General features: G+C 36.8%; 3 protein-coding genes across 6 annotated transcripts; 1 reads left to right on the forward strand and 2 right to left on the reverse strand.

Moving 5' to 3' along the window:
• The first annotated feature begins 1,373 nt into the window (after positions 1 to 1,373).
• Positions 1,374 to 5,170, forward strand: LOC111801872 (U4/U6 small nuclear ribonucleoprotein Prp31 homolog). Of its 2 annotated transcripts, none has more exons than XM_087127187.1 (9): positions 1,374 to 1,554; positions 1,658 to 1,740; positions 2,239 to 2,301; positions 2,380 to 2,534; positions 2,927 to 3,819; positions 3,910 to 3,980; positions 4,324 to 4,426; positions 4,580 to 4,655; positions 4,792 to 5,170. In XM_087127187.1, exons 5-9 carry the CDS (start codon positions 3,167 to 3,169, stop codon positions 4,897 to 4,899), a joined length of 1,011 nt encoding a protein of 336 aa, XP_086983313.1. In that variant the 5' UTR covers positions 1,374 to 1,554; positions 1,658 to 1,740; positions 2,239 to 2,301; positions 2,380 to 2,534; positions 2,927 to 3,166; the 3' UTR covers positions 4,900 to 5,170. The 2 variants fall into 2 exon arrangements, with proteins under 2 accessions (XP_086983313.1, XP_086983312.1); XM_087127186.1 differs by having other exon boundaries at positions 2,397 to 2,534.
• A 920-nt stretch (positions 5,171 to 6,090) lies between these two features.
• LOC111801873 (putative xyloglucan endotransglucosylase/hydrolase protein 33) lies at positions 6,091 to 7,528 on the reverse strand. The gene is made up of 4 exons (XM_023686075.2): positions 7,285 to 7,528; positions 7,102 to 7,202; positions 6,811 to 7,019; positions 6,091 to 6,703 (listed from the first exon to the last, which is right to left on the reverse strand). Exons 1-4 carry the CDS (start codon positions 7,526 to 7,528, stop codon positions 6,316 to 6,318), a joined length of 942 nt encoding a protein of 313 aa, XP_023541843.1. The 3' UTR covers positions 6,091 to 6,315.
• Positions 7,529 to 10,679: 3,151 nt separating this feature from the next.
• Positions 10,680 to 16,687, reverse strand: LOC111801667 (RNA-binding motif protein 25). 3 transcript variants are annotated; one of them, XM_023685746.2, is made up of 7 exons: positions 15,985 to 16,687; positions 14,485 to 14,744; positions 14,239 to 14,391; positions 13,028 to 13,445; positions 12,152 to 12,838; positions 11,455 to 12,038; positions 10,680 to 11,110 (listed from the first exon to the last, which is right to left on the reverse strand). In XM_023685746.2, the coding sequence occupies exons 1-7, from the start codon at positions 16,535 to 16,537 to the stop codon at positions 10,859 to 10,861; spliced, it is 2,907 nt and encodes a 968-aa protein (XP_023541514.2). In that variant the 5' UTR covers positions 16,538 to 16,687; the 3' UTR covers positions 10,680 to 10,858. The 3 variants fall into 3 exon arrangements, with proteins under 3 accessions (XP_023541514.2, XP_086983167.1, XP_086983168.1); XM_087127041.1 differs by lacking the exon at positions 15,985 to 16,687 and adding an exon at positions 15,508 to 15,968; XM_087127042.1 differs by lacking the exon at positions 15,985 to 16,687 and adding an exon at positions 15,221 to 15,334.
• Positions 16,688 to 18,721: the final 2,034 nt, after the last annotated feature.

The following is an 18,721-nucleotide window of genomic DNA, read 5'->3' on the forward strand; positions in this document are numbered from 1 at the left end:
ATTTTGGTTGGTTATATTCAACTTAAATTAATTCGATAAATATTGGCTCATGAAATTTTTATTTATTTAAACTCGATCAATTCAAATAAGTTAATAACCCAACCCTAAACTACAAGGGTTGGTTCGGGTTGATCGAGTTTTTCGAATACCCTTATTTTTAGATAAGAAAAAAAATAAATTTTAAAGTCTACGTTAAACGTCTTAGAGTGTTTAGACACATTGTGACGTCTTCGTATTATTATTATTATTATTATTATTATTATTATTATTATTAATTATTGTTTTGTAAAATAAAAATTAAAGAAAAAAAAACAGTCCCCATTATTAGATAATTATTGAATTTGGGACGTCAGCAGATGTGGGCGGTACTATATTTTGATTCTATTTTTGGGTGTGGAAAAAGCAAAGGGACTCTTTCTCTTTGGTCCAAATAAGTCAAAGATTTGCTGTTCTGGTCAAACTTTTTGACCAAATCACTTGAAATTTTGTGTTGCTTTTGGAGAAATAATCACTAAAAAACACTTTTTTTTTTTTTTTTTCCAAATCTTTGTGCAATATCAAGCCCATTTTGATTTCTCAACCAATATGGTCAATTTTGCTAGCTCGGTTCGAGCGTCAAGTTGTGAAATCCCACGTCAATTAGAGAGATAAATGAGTTTTAGTGAGGACGCTGAGCTCTGAAAGAGAGTGGATTGTGAGGTCCCACGTCGGTTGGAAATGGGAACAAAACAATTTTTATAAGGATGTGAAAACTCTTCATAGTAGACACGTATTAAAAACCTTGAGAGAAACCCAGAAAGGGAAAGCCCAGAAAAGACAATATATACTGACGTTAGACCTGAGCTGTTACACAAATATTGCATGTTTTATCATAGTTTATTGACGAACACAAACCTAGCTAAAAAAACCCAAATGCTCAAATCTCTCAACTTGTCTGACCACATAATTGTGTTGGGTAGGGTTTTTTTGAACTGACCACAGATTCCTGACCCCTGTTGTTTGGCTTCCACTCTAGTTGACCTATTAGTATCTTGGGGTTGGTGGTTCGACCTCCTACTACTTCTATAAGTTTCGAATTAAATAAAAAAAGATATATTTTTTTAATGGTTGAGCTACGTTCAAGTTGACACAGGGCGTATATAATTTACGACAAATTATTTCAATAAATAATAGTTTTATAATTTGACCAAGGGTGAATCCATTGGCCCAAGAAAGTATGGTTAGTTTTGGGCTCATAGGCCCACGTATAAGAGGAATTTGGGCTTGATTATTGATTCTGGGCTGGGCTTTGTGGGCCCATACATAACAGTGGGTTGGGCTTGTAGGCCCATACATAATTGGTTATCTTGCAGTTGATCGGTGGCTGGATCGGCGAACGGCGGTCGTAAAATTCAATTGTTATCTCTTCCTCTGTTTCTGAGTATTTCCGTCGATCACAAGCCATTGCCGGTTTCTCCTCTTTCTTCCGTCGGCGTTCTTTCTGGTCGTTCTGAGTGTGAAATTTATCTCGTCGGTTACCTTGCTGCAACACTTGGAGAGTATATTTCATCCGAGGTTAGGGATTTCCTTGTGTGTAAAAGCATCTGAGTGTGATTTTATCAGTTTAGGTTTATATTTGAATGTTCCTAGCTCTTGATATTGAAACTATAAAATTCAGCTATTCTTCAACTTGGTGCTGAATTGCTTACGACCAAGGCAACCAGGGAGGCTTTATAATCTTGTGGAGAAGCTTAGAAAATGGTCAGTAACTTTTTTTTTTGTTCTGCTTGCATCCATGAAATGTTAGGGTTTCAGCACTTTCTTTTGTACGCTGATTTAGTTTAGTCTCTATGTTTTTCATGTAATTCAAATTGACTTATGTTGACATTATGAATTTGAGAATATTCTATTAAATATGTAGCTCAATTCTTTATCAGCTGCTAATTCTGTGTTGCTATTCGTTCGTTTTCGAATTTTAAAGTTGCTGAAAGGATATCTTGTATTCAAGAATTTTCTTGATCAGCTTATAATTCATTATTGGTGTAGGGGAACTTGATCTTTTTTCTCTCTTGCATGTAATTCTTTGGAATGAACAAGTTGTGAATCGCTGTATTTGTTTCTACTTCTTGAAATGCTATTGTTGTTATCTTTTTATTCATTTTGCTATGATGCTTCTTCCTTCAACTGTATGTTAGAGTTTATCTTGAAAACGTGAATTATCTTGCTTATTGATGATCATATTTTTTCTGGGTTTTGTAGGCTACTTTGGCCGATTCTTTTCTAGCAGATCTTGATGAACTCTCTGATGAAGACAATTTTCCGGTGAGCAAATACATTTTACCTTCCTATCGGAAAGTAAATTCCATAATCATGTTAGTAGTAGTGTGAACCAATCAATAGTTACTGAATGATTACAGGATGAGGAAGATGTTGATGCTGAAAATATGGAAGAGGATATTGATGGGGACCTTGCCGACCTAGAAAGCCTTAATTATGATGATCTTGATAATGTCTCAAAATTGCAGAAATCACAGAGATACAGTGATATAATGCAGGTTAGTTCACATGAAAGTTTCCCTTATCACTTCGGCATACCTAGTGGCTTTAACGGAAAGGGTTTGGTAAAAGGCCAGTAAATACATTGGAACTCTGTTTTGTCTATTATTCTTACCTTTTGTTGACTGATAAGTTATGGGTTACTATTTAATCATTGGACTTTTTTCTCTGTGATAATTCGTTGCTTTTAAATAATGCTATTGGAGTTTTGATGCATTTTCTAATTTACTATTGAAAACCATGTTGTTACTTGAACCACAACTCGTCTCCTTGAAAGGTTAATTTTTATTGCTCATTACATGTTGTATTTCATGATGCTTTATCTCCAAATCATTAAGTTTCTGCAGACTGATAAGTTATAGGTTATCATATAATAATTTGGATTTTACAGAAAGTGGAAGATGCATTACAGAAGGATTCTAATATTTCAAATCAAGGATTAGTATTGGAAGATGATCCTGAGTACCAACTGATTGTGGAGTGTAATGCTTTGTCGGTGGATATTGAGAATGAAATTATTATTATTCACAATTTTATACGTGATAAATATTGATTGAAATTTCCAGAGCTTGAATCACTTGTGCACCACCCAATCGATTATGCTCGAGTTGTTAAGAAGATTGGCAATGAAATGGATTTGACTCTTGTAGACTTAGAAGGGCTTTTACCTTCTGCTGTCATTATGGTTGTCTCAGTTACAGCATCTACCACAAGTGGCAAGCCACTTCCAGAGGAAATTCTCCAGAAAACAATTGATGCATCTGACCGGGCTCTTGCTTTAGATTCAGCAAAGAAAATGGTTCTTAACTTTGTTGAAAGTAGAATGGGATATATTGCACCAAATCTTTCAGCCATAGTTGGAAGTGCTGTTGCAGCAAAACTAATGGGAACTGCTGGTGGTCTTGGTTCTTTAGCTAAGATGCCTGCTTGCAATGTCCAGCTTCTTGGTGCGAAGAAAAAGAACCTTGCTGGGTTTTCCACAGCAACTTCACAGTTTCGGGTAGGTTACATTGAGCAAACAGAGATATTCCAATCAACACCTCCCCCTTTGAAGATGCGTGCTTGTCGACTTGTATCTGCAAAATCAACACTTGCAGCACGAGTTGACTCCACCAGGGGCGATCCTACTGGGAAGACTGGAAGAGTTTTTAAAGATGAGATCCTTAAGAAAATTGAGAAGTGGCAAGAACCTCCACCAGCTAAACAACCAAAACCTCTTCCGGTCCCTGATTCCGAACCCAAAAAGAAGAGAGGTGGCCGTCGACTAAGGAAGATGAAGGAAAGGTACTGATATGTTTTCCATCTCTCTAACAATCAAAGGTTTAATTTTTCACTTTTCGGTTGATCATGGATCAATATGACTTCCCTTGTTAGATATGCAACAACAGAGATGAGGAAGCTAGCCAACAGGATGCAGTTTGGGGTGCCTGAAGAGAGTTCTTTAGGCAAGGCTTTCTTTCAGTTTTATAATAATCTGGATTGGTTAAATTCGTATTCTTGCGTCTGCTTCATTCCATTTACCTTAGTATGAGATGCAATGCTGTGCTGTTCGATATGCTTGAATTGCCAAGTTGTTTGTCTTGTGAACCAGAAAACAGTCGTAATTGCAAGCAATACTACCATAATCATCTTGCGTCTTTCCTCTCTCAGGAATATTGGCATGCCAGAAGTAGTTGTATTTTCATCTGTATTTAGAAATTTGTTCTGGATGGAATAAGTATTATTTGAAGCATTCTCCAATAAGATTCTGAATAAAGATTTCACTCTTTTCATCCTTTCATACAACAGGAGATGGATTAGGGGAAGGGTATGGAATGCTTGGTCAGGCTGGGAGTGGCAAGCTGCGTGTGTCAGCTGCTCAGAGCAAGCTTGCCGCAAAAGTTGTTAAGAAGTAAGTCAAGTCATTGAGCTGATATTAATATTTTCATACCCCTGGAAAATAGAAAATGAAAAATAGAAGTAGATGAGAAAGAGAAGATACTTGCAGCCTAAAATCTACCCGTTTATCTGTTTTTGTTGACTTATTTTCTCAATTTACTTATAGGTTCAAGGAAAAACGTTATGGAAGCAGTGGTGCTACGTCCGGCCTGACGTCCAGTTTAGCATTTACACCTGTACAAGTCAGTATTTCTTGCCTTCCTCACCATTTCCTCCTATGTTATCTATGTTCTCCTTGAAAGTAATTGTTTTTTTTTTTCATGATACTGCCTGGATACTTAATGTCGAGGTTGTGAGAATTTCATGTTTTTGCTGCAGGGGATTGAGCTGTCAAATCCTCAGGCTCATTTGAATCAACTAGGCGGTGGAACTCAAAGCACCTACTTTTCTGAAACGGGAACATTTTCAAAGATCAGGAAAAACTAAGTCATTATACAATCATGCACCCTGTTTCATGGTCGTGCTGTAACCCTACATAGATATATGCCTTAGGATGACGCTTTGTAGTGCCCTGTTAAGCGAAAGCCACAGGATTTTTTTTTTTGTTTCTATAAGACGAAGGTTATTATTTCCCCTTGTTTTGATTATCTTTCATCATTTTTGGGATTTAAATGACCACTTAAAAGTGTTAGTCTTTTGGCAGGACTTGATATTATAGTGGTCCGCCTTACACTTTACCTGGTGGTTTTGTCTTTTAGTGGCCCGCCTTACACTTTAAGAAGTTAGTCTCTTAATTATTGCCATCAAATTATAGTTGGTACTACATCAAAATCTTCTGATTTCCTCGAGGTGAAAATCATCAAAACTTGCACATCCCACTACACCCCTGAGGAAGTTTAAGATATTGACTTTGTACAAAGTTTAAGTTAAAAGTTCATAGACTGTAGTTTTTTATTAGAAGCCCACATCAAGCATCCAAGATATGACCGTCTCTTAATGTATTTTTCATTTCATCAAGGAAGGACAGGGTGCTTTGATTCCTCCGTAGCTGTCAGATCGCATTGATTTTTGGGTGGTTTAAAAAGGTGGTAGGTTCTATTGCAACAGAAGCTTCTGGCCTTGTGTAATTTATTATTTTTAAATTTTCTTTGACAACACCGATCTGGTAGTTGCAGATCAATTCAACTTCTTTATGATGCTTATAAATGTTGTAACTTACAAAAGTTTCATTCTTACAATATTATAAAACTGATATTTCATCTCCATGCAGTTGGTAAGCTCATGGGAGTGAGTAGCCTTTGAGAATTTGGCATCCTTCAAGAAGATTCTAGGAAGTCAAATTCAAAGCTGTGCTAGGATCTCATAGCCAGAGAATCCTTCATTTTAGACGGCTCGGATAAAGCTCTCCTTTATTTCAGTATGTATTCACGTTGGAGTTTTGCTTCTCTATTTAACTATCGACCAGCATCTTTGTCTTTGATGTTCAAAACTTGAAACCATATTCGCATCGCCATCCCCACGTGAGATGTTTCTTGCATTGTCATTGGCACATCTTTCTAGATAAAGTAATTGCCCTCTTTGATTTGTCTAGTGGGATCCAGTTAGTGCATCACTGACGGTGATTTTTTTACTTGCCACATAAACCAAATAAGCCAGCACATTTATTTTCATATACACTGAAAGGGAAAGGATCTTTCATTTCTTTTCTTTTTTTCAAAAAAATTATAAAAAACAAGATAGAGGCACAAAGACAAACATCTTCCTTCTCTTTCCGTCCCATGTCTTACGTAGGTGTACCTCACTAATCATTATGGTATACAAGGCTACAATACCCTTTTTTTTGTAACTTCAAATTTTTGTTGAAAGAATCCTAGTGATAAGTAGGAAATAGCAAAAATACATTTATTTGCACTCTGGTGGTAGAACTTTGTATCTAGATGTATCTTTACAATAGGAGTAGAACATGAGCTTCCTCCTTGCCCAATCCATTGCCTCTATTTGCTGCTGTGATAGCTTGATAAATTCTGGCCGCTCCAGAGTATCTGGGCTGGAGACATTGGTTTTAGAACCTGAAGGAGAAGTGGGTGTCGAAGTTGTCATACTGCCATTGATTTCCATTTCTTCAAAAGAAGCTACATAGGGTGCATACTTGTAGTCAACTGGGTATTTGCCTCCATGAGTTGCCCATTCTGAACCATCCCATATTGTGACAAAAACTGACATTGGCTTTGATGGGTAGAAAGCTTCAGAATTTCTTAGCTCTCTTACTGGAATATTATCCACCAGAAACCTGCTTGCATTTCGAGGCACTTTTTAAGAAACATTGTGATTGATCCAATAAGAAAAGCAAAGACCCATTTTTGGGTTTATTTTTGTGACTGAATTTCATGCACTTACACTGTATGATAATTGTTCCAAATGATGGTGTAATCATGGTACTTCAAGCTGGGATCAAACCACAGGTAAAATTTCTCTTCTCTTCCAGTCTTGACACTTCCATTGGCATAGATATTTGTTTGAATAACCCAATCTTTTCTCTTGTCATGTCCAAGCAGCTCGATGTCTATCTCATCGTGAGAATGGGGATAAACATCTGCATTCGACAACTGAACGCGGTGTTCATCTCGTTAGCTATGCATCAAACTGGTAAGCCAAACTGAGAACAGTAGAGAGAAAAAAAGAACTTACATAAAAAGCCACCACAACCCCTGAAGTGAGACCTGATGGAAGCTTAATTGAAGCACTGAAGAATCCATAATGATATTTGTTTCTGGAGACCAGACCAGCACCTCCAAAGATGAAGAGAGAAAAAGTTAGAAATGAAAGTGAAAGTCAGACTAAAAGAAAAGTTAAGATCCAAAGGTGATTTACCAGAAACTTTGTCGAGAGTGAGATTGACAGAGGACCCATTGTTCATCAGCCGCATATTTGAGGCCCCAAACAATTTAGCAAAGCATTGATCAATCGAGACACGAGGAACGAGATCTGTCAAACGTGGGACGTTTGGAGGCGTGTAATATCTAGTAAATCTACCACGTGAAGGGACAACAAACAACATACACAAAAAGATGAAGCTCAAAAGGCGCAATTCCATTACTCCTCTGGAAATCTCCATCGTTAAACAACCCAGATGAGCAAAGAGATGTCAACAATTCAGCTTTATACTGTAAGTTTTTCTAAGAGAAGAAACTTTCTTAGTTGTTTAATAGCTGGCTGATGGCTCGTCCCTTGTTTAATATCTGTTTTTGAGCAAAAAGTTCAGGGATTTGTATGCTACAAGGATCAAAATTGTCATGTTCATCTGATTTTAAGAACCTTGGCACTGCTTGTGGGGCTGTCTGAAAGGTGGGGCGATTGAGGAGGACATTTACTAAACTATTCTGATTTGATTTCCTGCCAGAAAGAACAGTTCATGAACCAATATTGGTTCACTACTGGTTTTAGTATTGGACACTGTTATGGGCCACAAGAAGTAAGCCTACCTAACCAATTCTTTATTCTTATTAGTGTCAAATTGGAGGTGATTAGAACTGATTAGACTTTTAGTAGACATAATAACGTGCTTTTGCCACTGATTTTGTAGCTGGGATCATGAGTTGTGCGATTTGGAGGTTGAAACTGCATCAAACCAATCATTTGATTAAACAAATTCAAACATATAATTATTCAACTTTTTTAAAGAAGGGGTCTTTGATTCTAGCCGTTGATTGATTTAGCTTTTTCCACTTCTTATTGCAGGTAAGAAGTTGTTTATATCTGGGTCGAGACGAACCACCTGAGATCGTAAAAGATCGAAATTGCTATTTTGGTGTTTCTTCATTCGCCAGAGATGCCATAGCTGGCTTTGAAAAAGAGGGAGTTTGATGTGATTTGAATACGACATCTGACATATAGCCTATTGCAAGTTGTGCAACAAAACAAGGCTATGATGTTCATTCCCCTATATACCTAGAGTGTAGCAAATTATTCATAATTGTAATTCAGCTTGTAGGATTAAATCTCTCGAAATTGTTTTTATCTTTTGTTGTAGGAAAAATGTATTGAAGCTCGAAGTCCATTAAGGTCAACTCGAGTCGTTAGTGCAAGAAACACCCGAAGTGTTGAGACGGACACGGGCTAACTCAAATACTTTACTAAATCAAGTACTTTTAGTTGATTTCTTATAGAGGAGGGAGGATCAATCGAGTCAATACATGAAATCTCCTTTCTTAGAAATGTAGTTAACAGTACGAATAAAGACTTTGACATTGATATTACTATAAATAGATTGAACAAAACTTAATTAAGATCTACATTGTTAATGTAAAGCATCATAGTGCACTTGATACTCATAATAACGTACTAGTGTGAGACCTTATCCAAGTCAGTTCATCTGGTCTAAGTCTCTTCGGCTAAATATCTAAATCCATATCTTTTTAGATGTTTATAATTTTTTTACACGATATAAAATATTTTTTTTATTTGAAATAGAAAAATGATAATTTTTTATTAGACTCTTCTAATTATAATTGAAGTTTTTAGTTGGCTTTGATTCACAATTTTAAAGAATTTGTTAGGTTTGAATTTATGTAGCTAGCATTCTTAGGTAAGCAATTTTGGTATGGCTTCTTTTAACTTTAGTTACATAAATTTATGAACCAAACACTTCCTTGAAATTTGTGCATATTTATTTTCTGTTCATGTCCATGCAGCGACCCCTAAAAATTTAAAAAATTTAGAGTCAGTTGTATTTGCTACTCAAACGACTAATCTAACTCAATTCAACTCAACTTAATAGTTCAATTTTTCATAAATTATTTTAAAAGCTCTTACTTATTCGTATTAAGTTCATATTAATACTAAAATATCATTACTTATTCGTATTAAGTTCATATTAATAACTAAAATATTATAAAACTCAAATATCAAACGTTCCTGAGTTGAAATTATCAACTCTAACTTATAAGTTCTTGTAATACATTTCAACTGTGCATACTAAAACGAACCTAATTTTTCAGCTACTTAAAAATTTCAAAATTTTCAACATGAAAGAACATGGTCCCATTCAAAACACGAAGGAGAAGAAATTCAAACCCATTAAAATTTAGGGATTTAATTCACCCCTACCAACTTATTTGGTAGGTAAAATGATCACTAAGTGCATAATCATCTAATAAAGTGAAAACTTTAAGATATAGAAGCCAAAATGAATCAAAACTGAAAATATAAAGATAAAAAGATTAAAATAATTTTTAAATGTAAATTTTATATCAATATTAAAACTAAATGAAAAAAATATATATATATATATTCATTCAAGCATAGACGATATTATCAGGATCCGTTACTGAGGATTTTCACTCGGTTTTTTTACTGGTATCCCATATTTCCAAGAACCAGGTTGTTCTTGGGAGCTGGGTGGGGAGGCTGTTGTTGTTTTATCCACTCTTTCTGGGTTGCTTGCATGGTCCTCAGTTCCTTTGACCCAAGTTCCTGTGGCAACTCTTACTCGCCTTACTCGGGTTCAGTCGTGGATATTTATCGGCTGTTACGATGATCTTGGCGCCAAAATTGGTGCCTTTTCAATAGGCAGAGTTGCTGAGTTTACTATGGTTTTCGTCTTACTCTTGGGTTTGGTTTAATTTTGATAGTCTTCCCTTATGTAAAAGGTACAATCCTACTTGTGCTCGGCTCTTAACTACTTAGACTATGTATGTAACTTAAGCATCGAAGTGTATTGGACACAACATTAAACCGGTGCTCAAATTCTCCATTTCCAAGTCACTTCAGCTTGCTACTTGACACTCCCTAATAATCGACTTAATCGACTACACTTTGACGTCGATGGAGACGAAAAGGAGAAAGTAACACATTAGTTCTTCCCATGTGTGAACTATTCCAAACACTTCGTGCAGTGATGACTCCAATTAGGGTTATAATGGTTTTCTTCTTGCTTTGGGTTTGGCTATTGGCTCTAGTGTAGCTTGGTTTTGAATCTTTTGATCCTTTACACAACGACTTCTCGAACGAACTATGGATGCTTCGTAACGAAGCGTAACCATATGTTTTGTGAACATTTAGCCTTGCAAAACTATAACTGTGTACCATAAACAACTTTCAAAACCTTTTTCTTAGAATCCAAGGACACAGATGTACAACCTATAGAACAGATCTTTTCAAATAAGGTTCTTACGAAACAAATTTTTCGGTCGCTTTCCTAACATTCTCTAGGTTTGAAAAGGAAAGTTTTCTTTCTTGTTTTGTTAAGCTACAAGTGCAACCTCTCATGGAGACAAAAGTTCGACTATAAATACTAAAAAGAATGAATCTAAAGCATACAATTGAGTAAAATCCCAACAGAGATGTGATCCTATTACCTCAAGAAATGGCCTGAAAGTTCAGAGCCGTGAAAAATATTGGTACAGAGAAAGCACCAATGGGAGCCGACATGCATTGTAAACTTAACTCATGCTTTTGATCTGAAAGCTAGACCAGTTTCTACCTTTTTTATTTCGAAGATAAGCATTCTCCACATCTTCAGAACGAACATTTCAGCTTCTTCATCCAAAATTGACTGAAGCAGCTCCAGCATTTGAGATGCTTTTACGTGTTCCTGAGTACTCGAAACTATGTAATCGACAAGAGTGGTTTCCTCTTCCCCCAAAAACTCTGTTATCTTTTTCGAAATCCACGGTCTCATTCTCTCATGTAATGCATGCTGCAAATAAGCATAACAATGCATTAAATTTTCAGAAATATCTACCTAAAGATGAACGAAAAAATTAATTAGACAGAACCAGCAGGAATCAGAATATAAGTTTTGACCATGTTCTAACATAGAAAACTCAAGTAAAGAGAATGAAATGAGAAAAGACATGCCAACACCCTAGATTGACAGTATTATTAATGCTATGCACAACTACAAACGTGTCGACTTTGCAATTGAAATTCCACGCCCACATAATCTTTAAAACATATGACACCCAAGTTATTCATGTAACACAGTTTCACATTTCAATGACCATAAATATTAAGAAAAAGAGAATCAATGAAACTCCATACCTTTTCATAAATTGCCCAATTTATGTCGTATGAGAATAATTCCTCCTTTGTCTTGGGAATCATATCAATCAACTGTTTCGCATCCAACAGCTTTTTGTTGTCTGGCGTTTTTACTTTATCCAAAACACGGTCTCGCTCCCTATCTCTGTCTGTTGTCTTGTTCTCATCTTTGCTGCGATAGGTATCGTCATCATTTCGGTCTCTATCCCGCTGACTAGATCTTTCACTGGGACGCCTTCCTCGCTCCCTTTCACTGTCAGGCTTCTCTTCTTTAGAATTAACATTTGATATACGTTTTGCAAATTCGGCTGCTGCAGCTAAATTTGGTGGCAGAGCCCCAGTACTAGAAGGCTGCACAGCTTGGAGTTCCTCAGCTGAGTAATCAATTGGAACCAGTGGCCTCATTTTCTTCTCTTTCTGTGCTTCATCATCCTCCTCGTGAAAAACTGAAGGTACAGTAGTCCGTTTTCCAGAACCTACTATACCAAATCCTAACCTTTTTGCAGGCAAGCCTTCACTCTGACGGGTCTCTGATGATATTATATTTAATTCATCACCACTACCATTTTGTAAAAACCCATCACCTGTCACATACCAGATGTGTCATTCAAATAATACAATAGGCAGGTACAAGGTAATAGACATGTGGATTAAAAAAATAAAAAGACTTCTTAAAGTTTACATGTAAGACAATTACCTATGTGGTTCTCACGGCCCGAGTCAAGCTCAGAATCACGTTCTGAAGTCAAAAATTTAATCTCGTTAGCAGGTTCTTCAGGAAGAACAATTTTCTCGTCGATATTCATCATCTGACCAGGTAGAGGTTTGGGTGGATCTCTCTGTTTTTGCAGCTGTTCCTCCTCGGCCTTTCTTTTGGCCTCGGCAATTTCTTCTTCCTCTCTCTGTCTATCAACTGAATCATCTTCCTTTTCTCTAGACCTCTTCTTCCTCTTTTCCTCCAGAGCACCTCTGCGCCATTTTCTTCTTGAATCATCATCGTCATCATCTTCATCATACATAATCTCTTTCTTCCTTTTACGCTCTTTCTCTTTCTCTCTCTCCTTCTCATACTGCCTCTGCTTTTCTCTCTCTCTTTCTCGATATTCCCACTCTTTAAGACATTCTTCATACTGTCGCTCAATCTCCTCAATCTTTCTTCTTTGTTCCCTCTCTTTCCTAGCTCGTTCCCGCTCTGTCTCCCTTTCATATCTCTCAATTTCCCGCTCCTTGTCCCTTTTTAAATCTCGCTCCCTGTCTCTTTCTCGACTTCTCCTGTCATACCTTCTACTTCTATCAGGTGAGCTTGTTTCAGGCTTGTCGTACTGCTCACTAGTTTGTTTATTGTCGCTAGTTGAATCGTCATCATTTCTATCATCAGCTACATCTGTAAGAGGTTATGAAAATTAAGCAACCCAGCACCGACACTCTTTAAATTTAAGAAAGAAACATAAACTATTTGTAATGAATGAAGGACCACGCTATAAACAAATATTGTATATCTATTGTGCAAACTTCGTTAGTTATTCTCATACTACAAAGAGAAGATTTGAACAACCAACTTATGAACACTCACCACTTTTCAAAATATCAACGTCATATTCACCATCTTTCAGTTTAGCAGATGGCTCTGCACTTGAATTTCCAGAAACATCAGCAGTTGTCAGTAGAGGAGGTGGTGGCAGAGGTCTAGACTTCAACCTCTCCTCCAGAGAATTTGTAAGCTTTTCTGATGCCTCTCGATCAGCCTCTCTATCTTCATCACTTAAAACTGCAGAACAGGCAATCTCATGATCTTCCTTTTCCCCTGAATCACGGTCCTCTTTTGAATCCTCTGCAGGGGGCTTTGAAGTTTCATTTTTTGCCACATTCGCTGTATCAGCTTCATCTTCCTTAGTCTCTGAAACTTGTGTTTCTTTCAGTTTTTTTGAATTCTCTGCTTTCTTTTCAACATATCGCTTCAGATAATCTCTTGTTGCTTGAGTACCTTTTAGCTGTTCATTAAAAAATTGTGATAAAATTATATTAAAAATAAGTTGAAACTTGAAAGTTGTATATAGAGTTAACATTTGACACCATAAGAAAGAAAGAAAGAAAAACAGACCAGCTTAACTTACTATTTGTTTTACTACCCATCAGAAACAAGTTTAACTTTTAATTTAATGATACCAAACAAAATAAATATCCATACCATTTTTAGGTTGAAAAAAAAAATAATGCTATTATCAAGAATGAAAATCATCAATCCATAATAATATTACTTGGTAGGGAGGGGAAAAAGGAAATATAGAGGACAACCTTGATTATGACTGAATTTTCAGCTCATACAATAACATTACAACAACAAGATAGATCAATAAAAATAAAAAATAAACAGAATCCATGAAAGTTTAATCTGAAAGTCGCAGTAAGGAAGCAGTAGGATAAGAAAAAACAAACAAACAGATAACTGTAATGTCTGTTTTTAAGAAGGAATGTCAAGATCAAATAAATTTTCAAACAAGCATCTTAAATGGTAGAGCAAGAGTGTACCCAGATGTTTTGTAATAATTGTTAATAAGGTAAGGATTTGGAAGAAGATGAACATTCAAAAACAGAAAATTTTAAATTTATTGATCAACAATGGAAAGGCCGTGACACATCTTAGAGATTCAAATTACTGTGATATGGAAGATGTTAATTCAAACAAAACCAGTAACTTACGTAGTAGATTTATAAAGATCAAATTTTTTAATATTAATAAAATCAAATAGGATATCTAGGCAATAGTAACAAATTCCATCATACCACTAGCTCTTGTCCATCAATGTTTAACTTCGTCAGTAATCGTAGTGCACGAAGAACACCTTCAGCAGACTCAAACTCACAGAATCCAAAGGTTCTAGGAGTTCCATCTGAAGGATCTTGGGCCCGTTTCCAACTCTTCACTGGTCCACATAGCTAAAAGAAACAGATGGATATTGATTATAGCCACTAAATTGAAGATAATGAAAAATAACAGAAGAAATGTAACATGGAGAGTGATTAACCTACCTGAAGAAGGGACAGCATGAAATCATTTTCCACTGATTGAGCAATTCGGCCAATATAAATTGTAGTTTGTGGTTTTTCAGCAGGTGTGACACTTGGGAGAATAGCAGGTCTAACCACAGGAGGGATGATTGGACGAACACCAGGAATCCCTGGAACAGGAGGCCGTGGCATTCCTGGCATCATGCCCATAGCACCAGGTGGGCGTGGAGGAAAAGGTGTCCGAATCATACCGGGAAATGGAGAAGCAAAACGAGGAACTCCTGCACAAAAGAAAAAAAAAATATCTTGCCAATGCATCAGAAAATGTTGTCGGACTACTCAAAGCGGTGCTAAAAGTACATAGAATAATATTTTATTAGGATTCATGAATCCCATTACCAAAGTCCCAAGTAAATAAAAGATGGCAGCAAATGAATGAAGCTATCACCAGCTGAATACATTATCTAACCTAATGAAAACGTTCAAATAATAGCACCAAATTCCTTGAACTGTTACGTAAAATTGTCTTACCTTACTCTTGCAGCCTTATCAAATATCCCGTCCATCAAAAGCAGAATTTTATGATTTAAGAAGCACAACACTTCGAGCAATTCATACACACAGATAATCGATTGAAAAGGGAATAGGTTAATATTTTCTCAAAACTCACTCTCAAATTTCCAAGAGATCCGACTGTGTAGCATAAAGAACCAAAGAAAATGTCAAAAACAATATAATAATTAAGAGAATTTGATACCTTAGAAACAAGGAGAACGAGCACTCAGTTGGTTAACATGGTCTGCTTCTGGCAATTCAAAATCCAGGGACAGTATCCAATATAACTACCAGTAAAATCCTAGTAAATAAACAGGACCAGCCGTATATTATGTAGCAGGGCAAACGGAAAGGCTCTTGAATACTATACTGCTTGTATTGTATACCAAGTTCTCTTATGGGCTTAGAACCAGAACCCCATTTAAAAAATAAAGAAAAAAACCATGCTGAAAGCAAACAAGAATAACAGGCAAATATGAATGAGCATACCCAAAAAAGGAGTTGTAGTTGGGAGTTCTCTAAGCAATATGAAGCCTTCCAACCTTTTTCACCGTATTCAATCAAGAGACAAGACGCTGTAGGAGAAAACATCCTGTCATCGATACCCTTAATCTAACCAACACGAAAATTTTTAATAGACTCCGAACTTATTTTTTCGAACTCTTTCCCAGGCATCATAACATGCCCTGAACTCTTACTTTGTGTAAACACTTTAAAATTATGTACTTTCTAGTCAAAATCACACGGAAATGAAGGTAAATTTTTGTTCGAAGTCAGACTGTGTTCCAGTTGATAACGAACTTAAAATGAATGCAGCGGGCAATTGACAGCATCAACAAAGAGAATGCTAAACAAAATTACATATAACACAGCGACAATCATATAGATTAAAGAAACTAGTCAAGATTATTACGCAATCACATTGCCAATTGAAGTGTTCGAACAATAGGGATAAAGAAAACCCACCAGGGGGAAGAAATGCTCCTTGAGGAGTAGCAGCTGCGAAACCATTAGGCATAGTGGCGTACGGCCTCATCGCCGGATTTGGAACCTGACCCGGTGGAACTTGATAAGCCATCATCTGTTGAGGCGCTGGAACTGGAACAGCTCCCGTAACGCCACTTGCCATACCAGGAGCAGGCGCCGGAACCGAACTAACACCGGGAGGCTGAACCCCAGGGTTTGGATAGCTTGGGTTCAGCATGCCAGTGCCAGGCATAGGCGAGAACTGATGAACTCCGAGAGGCACCGGCCGAAAAGACGGAGCCGTCGGAGGAACAGCCACAGTACCGGGCGGCGGGCCATACGATAAAGAAGGAGGCGGTTGCGGCGTGGACACCAACGGTGAATGCAAGGTAGGGTTTATTCCAACAGAAATCGTTGCTGGTGGTAACGATTGCGTAGGAGGAAAAGAAGAAGCGGCAGATTCAGGTTTCTTGCCCTGTGGATTGGGGTTTTCAGGCTCGGCAGCTTGAGGATTTGAATCGAGGGTTGCAGAGGAAGAAGAAGAGTCCGCCATGGAAGAAGAGAAAAGATCGGGAGGAAGTCGAAGGCTTCCAGACCAATCCTTCAGATTGCTGTGCCCTAGAGAGTGAAGGTGGAGGAGGGAAGGAAGGAAGGAAGGAACCGTAGAAACGATCTCGGAACCCCTACAGAAGCACGAGGCGAGGGAGATGAAATTGCCTGTTTCTCTTTCAGCGGGTGAGTCTAGCAGGTGACGTATCATTGGTCCACGTGGCGACTTGCGTCACCTACATGGTTACTTTAGTAGATTTGAGTCCAGCATTAGATTGGGCTTTATAGTGAGGAAGCCCGTTGTATTTGGACTCGTTTGGGCCTCGAGGCCCAATAAGCTTACTAAGACGTCTCCATCATTTTTTTATTTATATTTGTAAGAATTGTGATAAAAAAAAAAAAAAAAAATTCTGTTATTTAATATATTTTTTAAAAAGAATATTAGTTTTAAATCATTTTTAATAGATAAATTTACTTTTGAATATAATTTTTATTAAAAAAAAATATAAAACATCTTAATAAACCTAATCATATTTTATAAAAAAAAATTATATAATATCGTATTAAAAAATTTAAAAAAGAGTAAAGAAGTAAATAAATAAATATATATATATACATATATATATATATATATACGCATATACATACACACACGTACGTAATATGCATGTGCATAAGTTAAAAAATATGTAAAAAAACTTAATAAACCTAATCATTATTTTATAATTTAAAAATATAATATTGTATTAAACATAATTTATAAAAAAATCAAAACAAATTAAATAAGTAAATAAACAAACAAATAAATATATATATACATACACACGTACGTGACATGTATGTAAATGTAAAATATATACGCATAAATTAAAAAATATGTTAAACAACTTAATAAACCTAATTATATTTTATAATTAAAAAATATAATATCGTTTTATTAAACATAATTTATAAAAAATCAAAACAAATTAAATAACTATATATATATATATATACGCACAGGTACGTACTTAATATGCATGTAAATGTAAAATATATAGACATAAGTAACAAACCTACATTTAAAACTGACATAAAGTACAGTCTTATGTGGAGTCAACATCAAGAGCGGTTACAAAAAAACATGAGTTTTGATGTAAATAAGGTTAAAAACAACATAGATGGAAAATACTCGATCCAAGAGTCATTCCTGCAGCTACACAGCTCCATACACTCCTGTAACACTTCATGCAATAAATAAATAGTAGCAGAATGAGTATAAAAATTAACAGTCACCAACCTACTCGTAAGCTTTTGTCGAATGACCATTTGTTTCCTCGCGAATGAACTCTAGCTAGGGTGAGTATTTATGCCGCAGTTTCAGCGAGTATATACTCAAATCTCAACGCATCTCTTCTCCCATATCCTTCCACTTGACTTAACCACCTCCATGACCCCTAAATCCCTTGAAATATCGCCTAACTTTCTTCGTTCGGGCACACGATCATCACTCGATTTAACCACCTCCACGACCCTTAAATCCCTTGAAATATGATCTAACTTTCTCCGTTCGGGGACACGATCATCACTCGATTTAACCACCTCCACGACCCCTAAATCTCCTGAAATATGGCCTAACTTTCTCCGCTCGGGCACTCGATCATCACTCGATTTAACCACCTTCACGACCCCTAAATCCCCTGAAAATATGACCTAACTTTCTCCATTCGGGCACACGATCATCACTCGATTTAACCACCTCCACGACCCCTAAATCTCCTGAAATATGGCCTAACTTTCTCCGCTCGGGCACTCGATCATCACTCGATTTAACCACCTCCACGACCCCTAAATTCCCTGAAAATATGACCTAACTTTCTCCATTCGGGCACACGATCATCACTCGATTTAACCACCTCCACGACCCCTAAATCTCCTGAAATATGGCCTAACTTTCTCCGCTCGGGCACTCGATCATCACTCGATTTAACCACCTCCACGACCCCTAAATTCCCTGAAAATATGACCTAACTTTCTCCATTCGGGCACACGATCATCACTCGATTTAACCACCTCCACGACCCCTAAATCTCCTGAAATATGGCCTAACTTTCTCCGCTCGGGCACTCGATCATCACTCGATTTAACCACCTCCACGACCCCTAAATCCCCTGAAAATATGACCTAACTTTCTCCATTCGGGCACACG

This window comes from Cucurbita pepo, chromosome 9 (genome assembly GCF_057944985.1).
Source record: "Cucurbita pepo subsp. pepo isolate OVF chromosome 9, ASM5794498v1, whole genome shotgun sequence".
NCBI lineage: Eukaryota > Viridiplantae > Streptophyta > Magnoliopsida > Cucurbitales > Cucurbitaceae > Cucurbita > Cucurbita pepo.

Bases quoted from the DNA above. Each gene is read 5' to 3' on its own strand.
- LOC111801872 (XM_087127187.1), top strand. From the start codon at position 3,167: ATGGATTTGACTCTTGTAGACTTAGAAGGGCTTTTACCTTCTGCTGTC. The intron at 4,427-4,579 runs GTAAGTCAAGTC...ATTTACTTATAG, and splicing joins GCCGCAAAAGTTGTTAAGAA to GTTCAAGGAAAAACGTTATG. The intron at 4,656-4,791 runs GTCAGTATTTCT...TTTTTGCTGCAG, and splicing joins TAGCATTTACACCTGTACAA to GGGATTGAGCTGTCAAATCC.
- LOC111801873 (XM_023686075.2), bottom strand. From the start codon at position 7,528: ATGGAGATTTCCAGAGGAGTAATGGAATTGCGCCTTTTGAGCTTCATC. The intron at 7,203-7,284 runs GTAAATCACCTT...TCATCTTTGGAG, and splicing joins CACTCTCGACAAAGTTTCTG to GTGCTGGTCTGGTCTCCAGA. The intron at 7,020-7,101 runs GTAAGTTCTTTT...CACCGCGTTCAG, and splicing joins GGGTTGTGGTGGCTTTTTAT to TTGTCGAATGCAGATGTTTA.
- LOC111801667 (XM_023685746.2), bottom strand. From the start codon at position 16,537: ATGGCGGACTCTTCTTCTTCCTCTGCAACCCTCGATTCAAATCCTCAA. The intron at 13,446-14,238 runs GTATGATGGAAT...TTTAATGAACAG, and splicing joins TTGATGGACAAGAGCTAGTG to CTAAAAGGTACTCAAGCAAC. The intron at 11,111-11,454 runs GTATGGAGTTTC...GCTTATTTGCAG, and splicing joins ATTGGGCAATTTATGAAAAG to CATGCATTACATGAGAGAAT.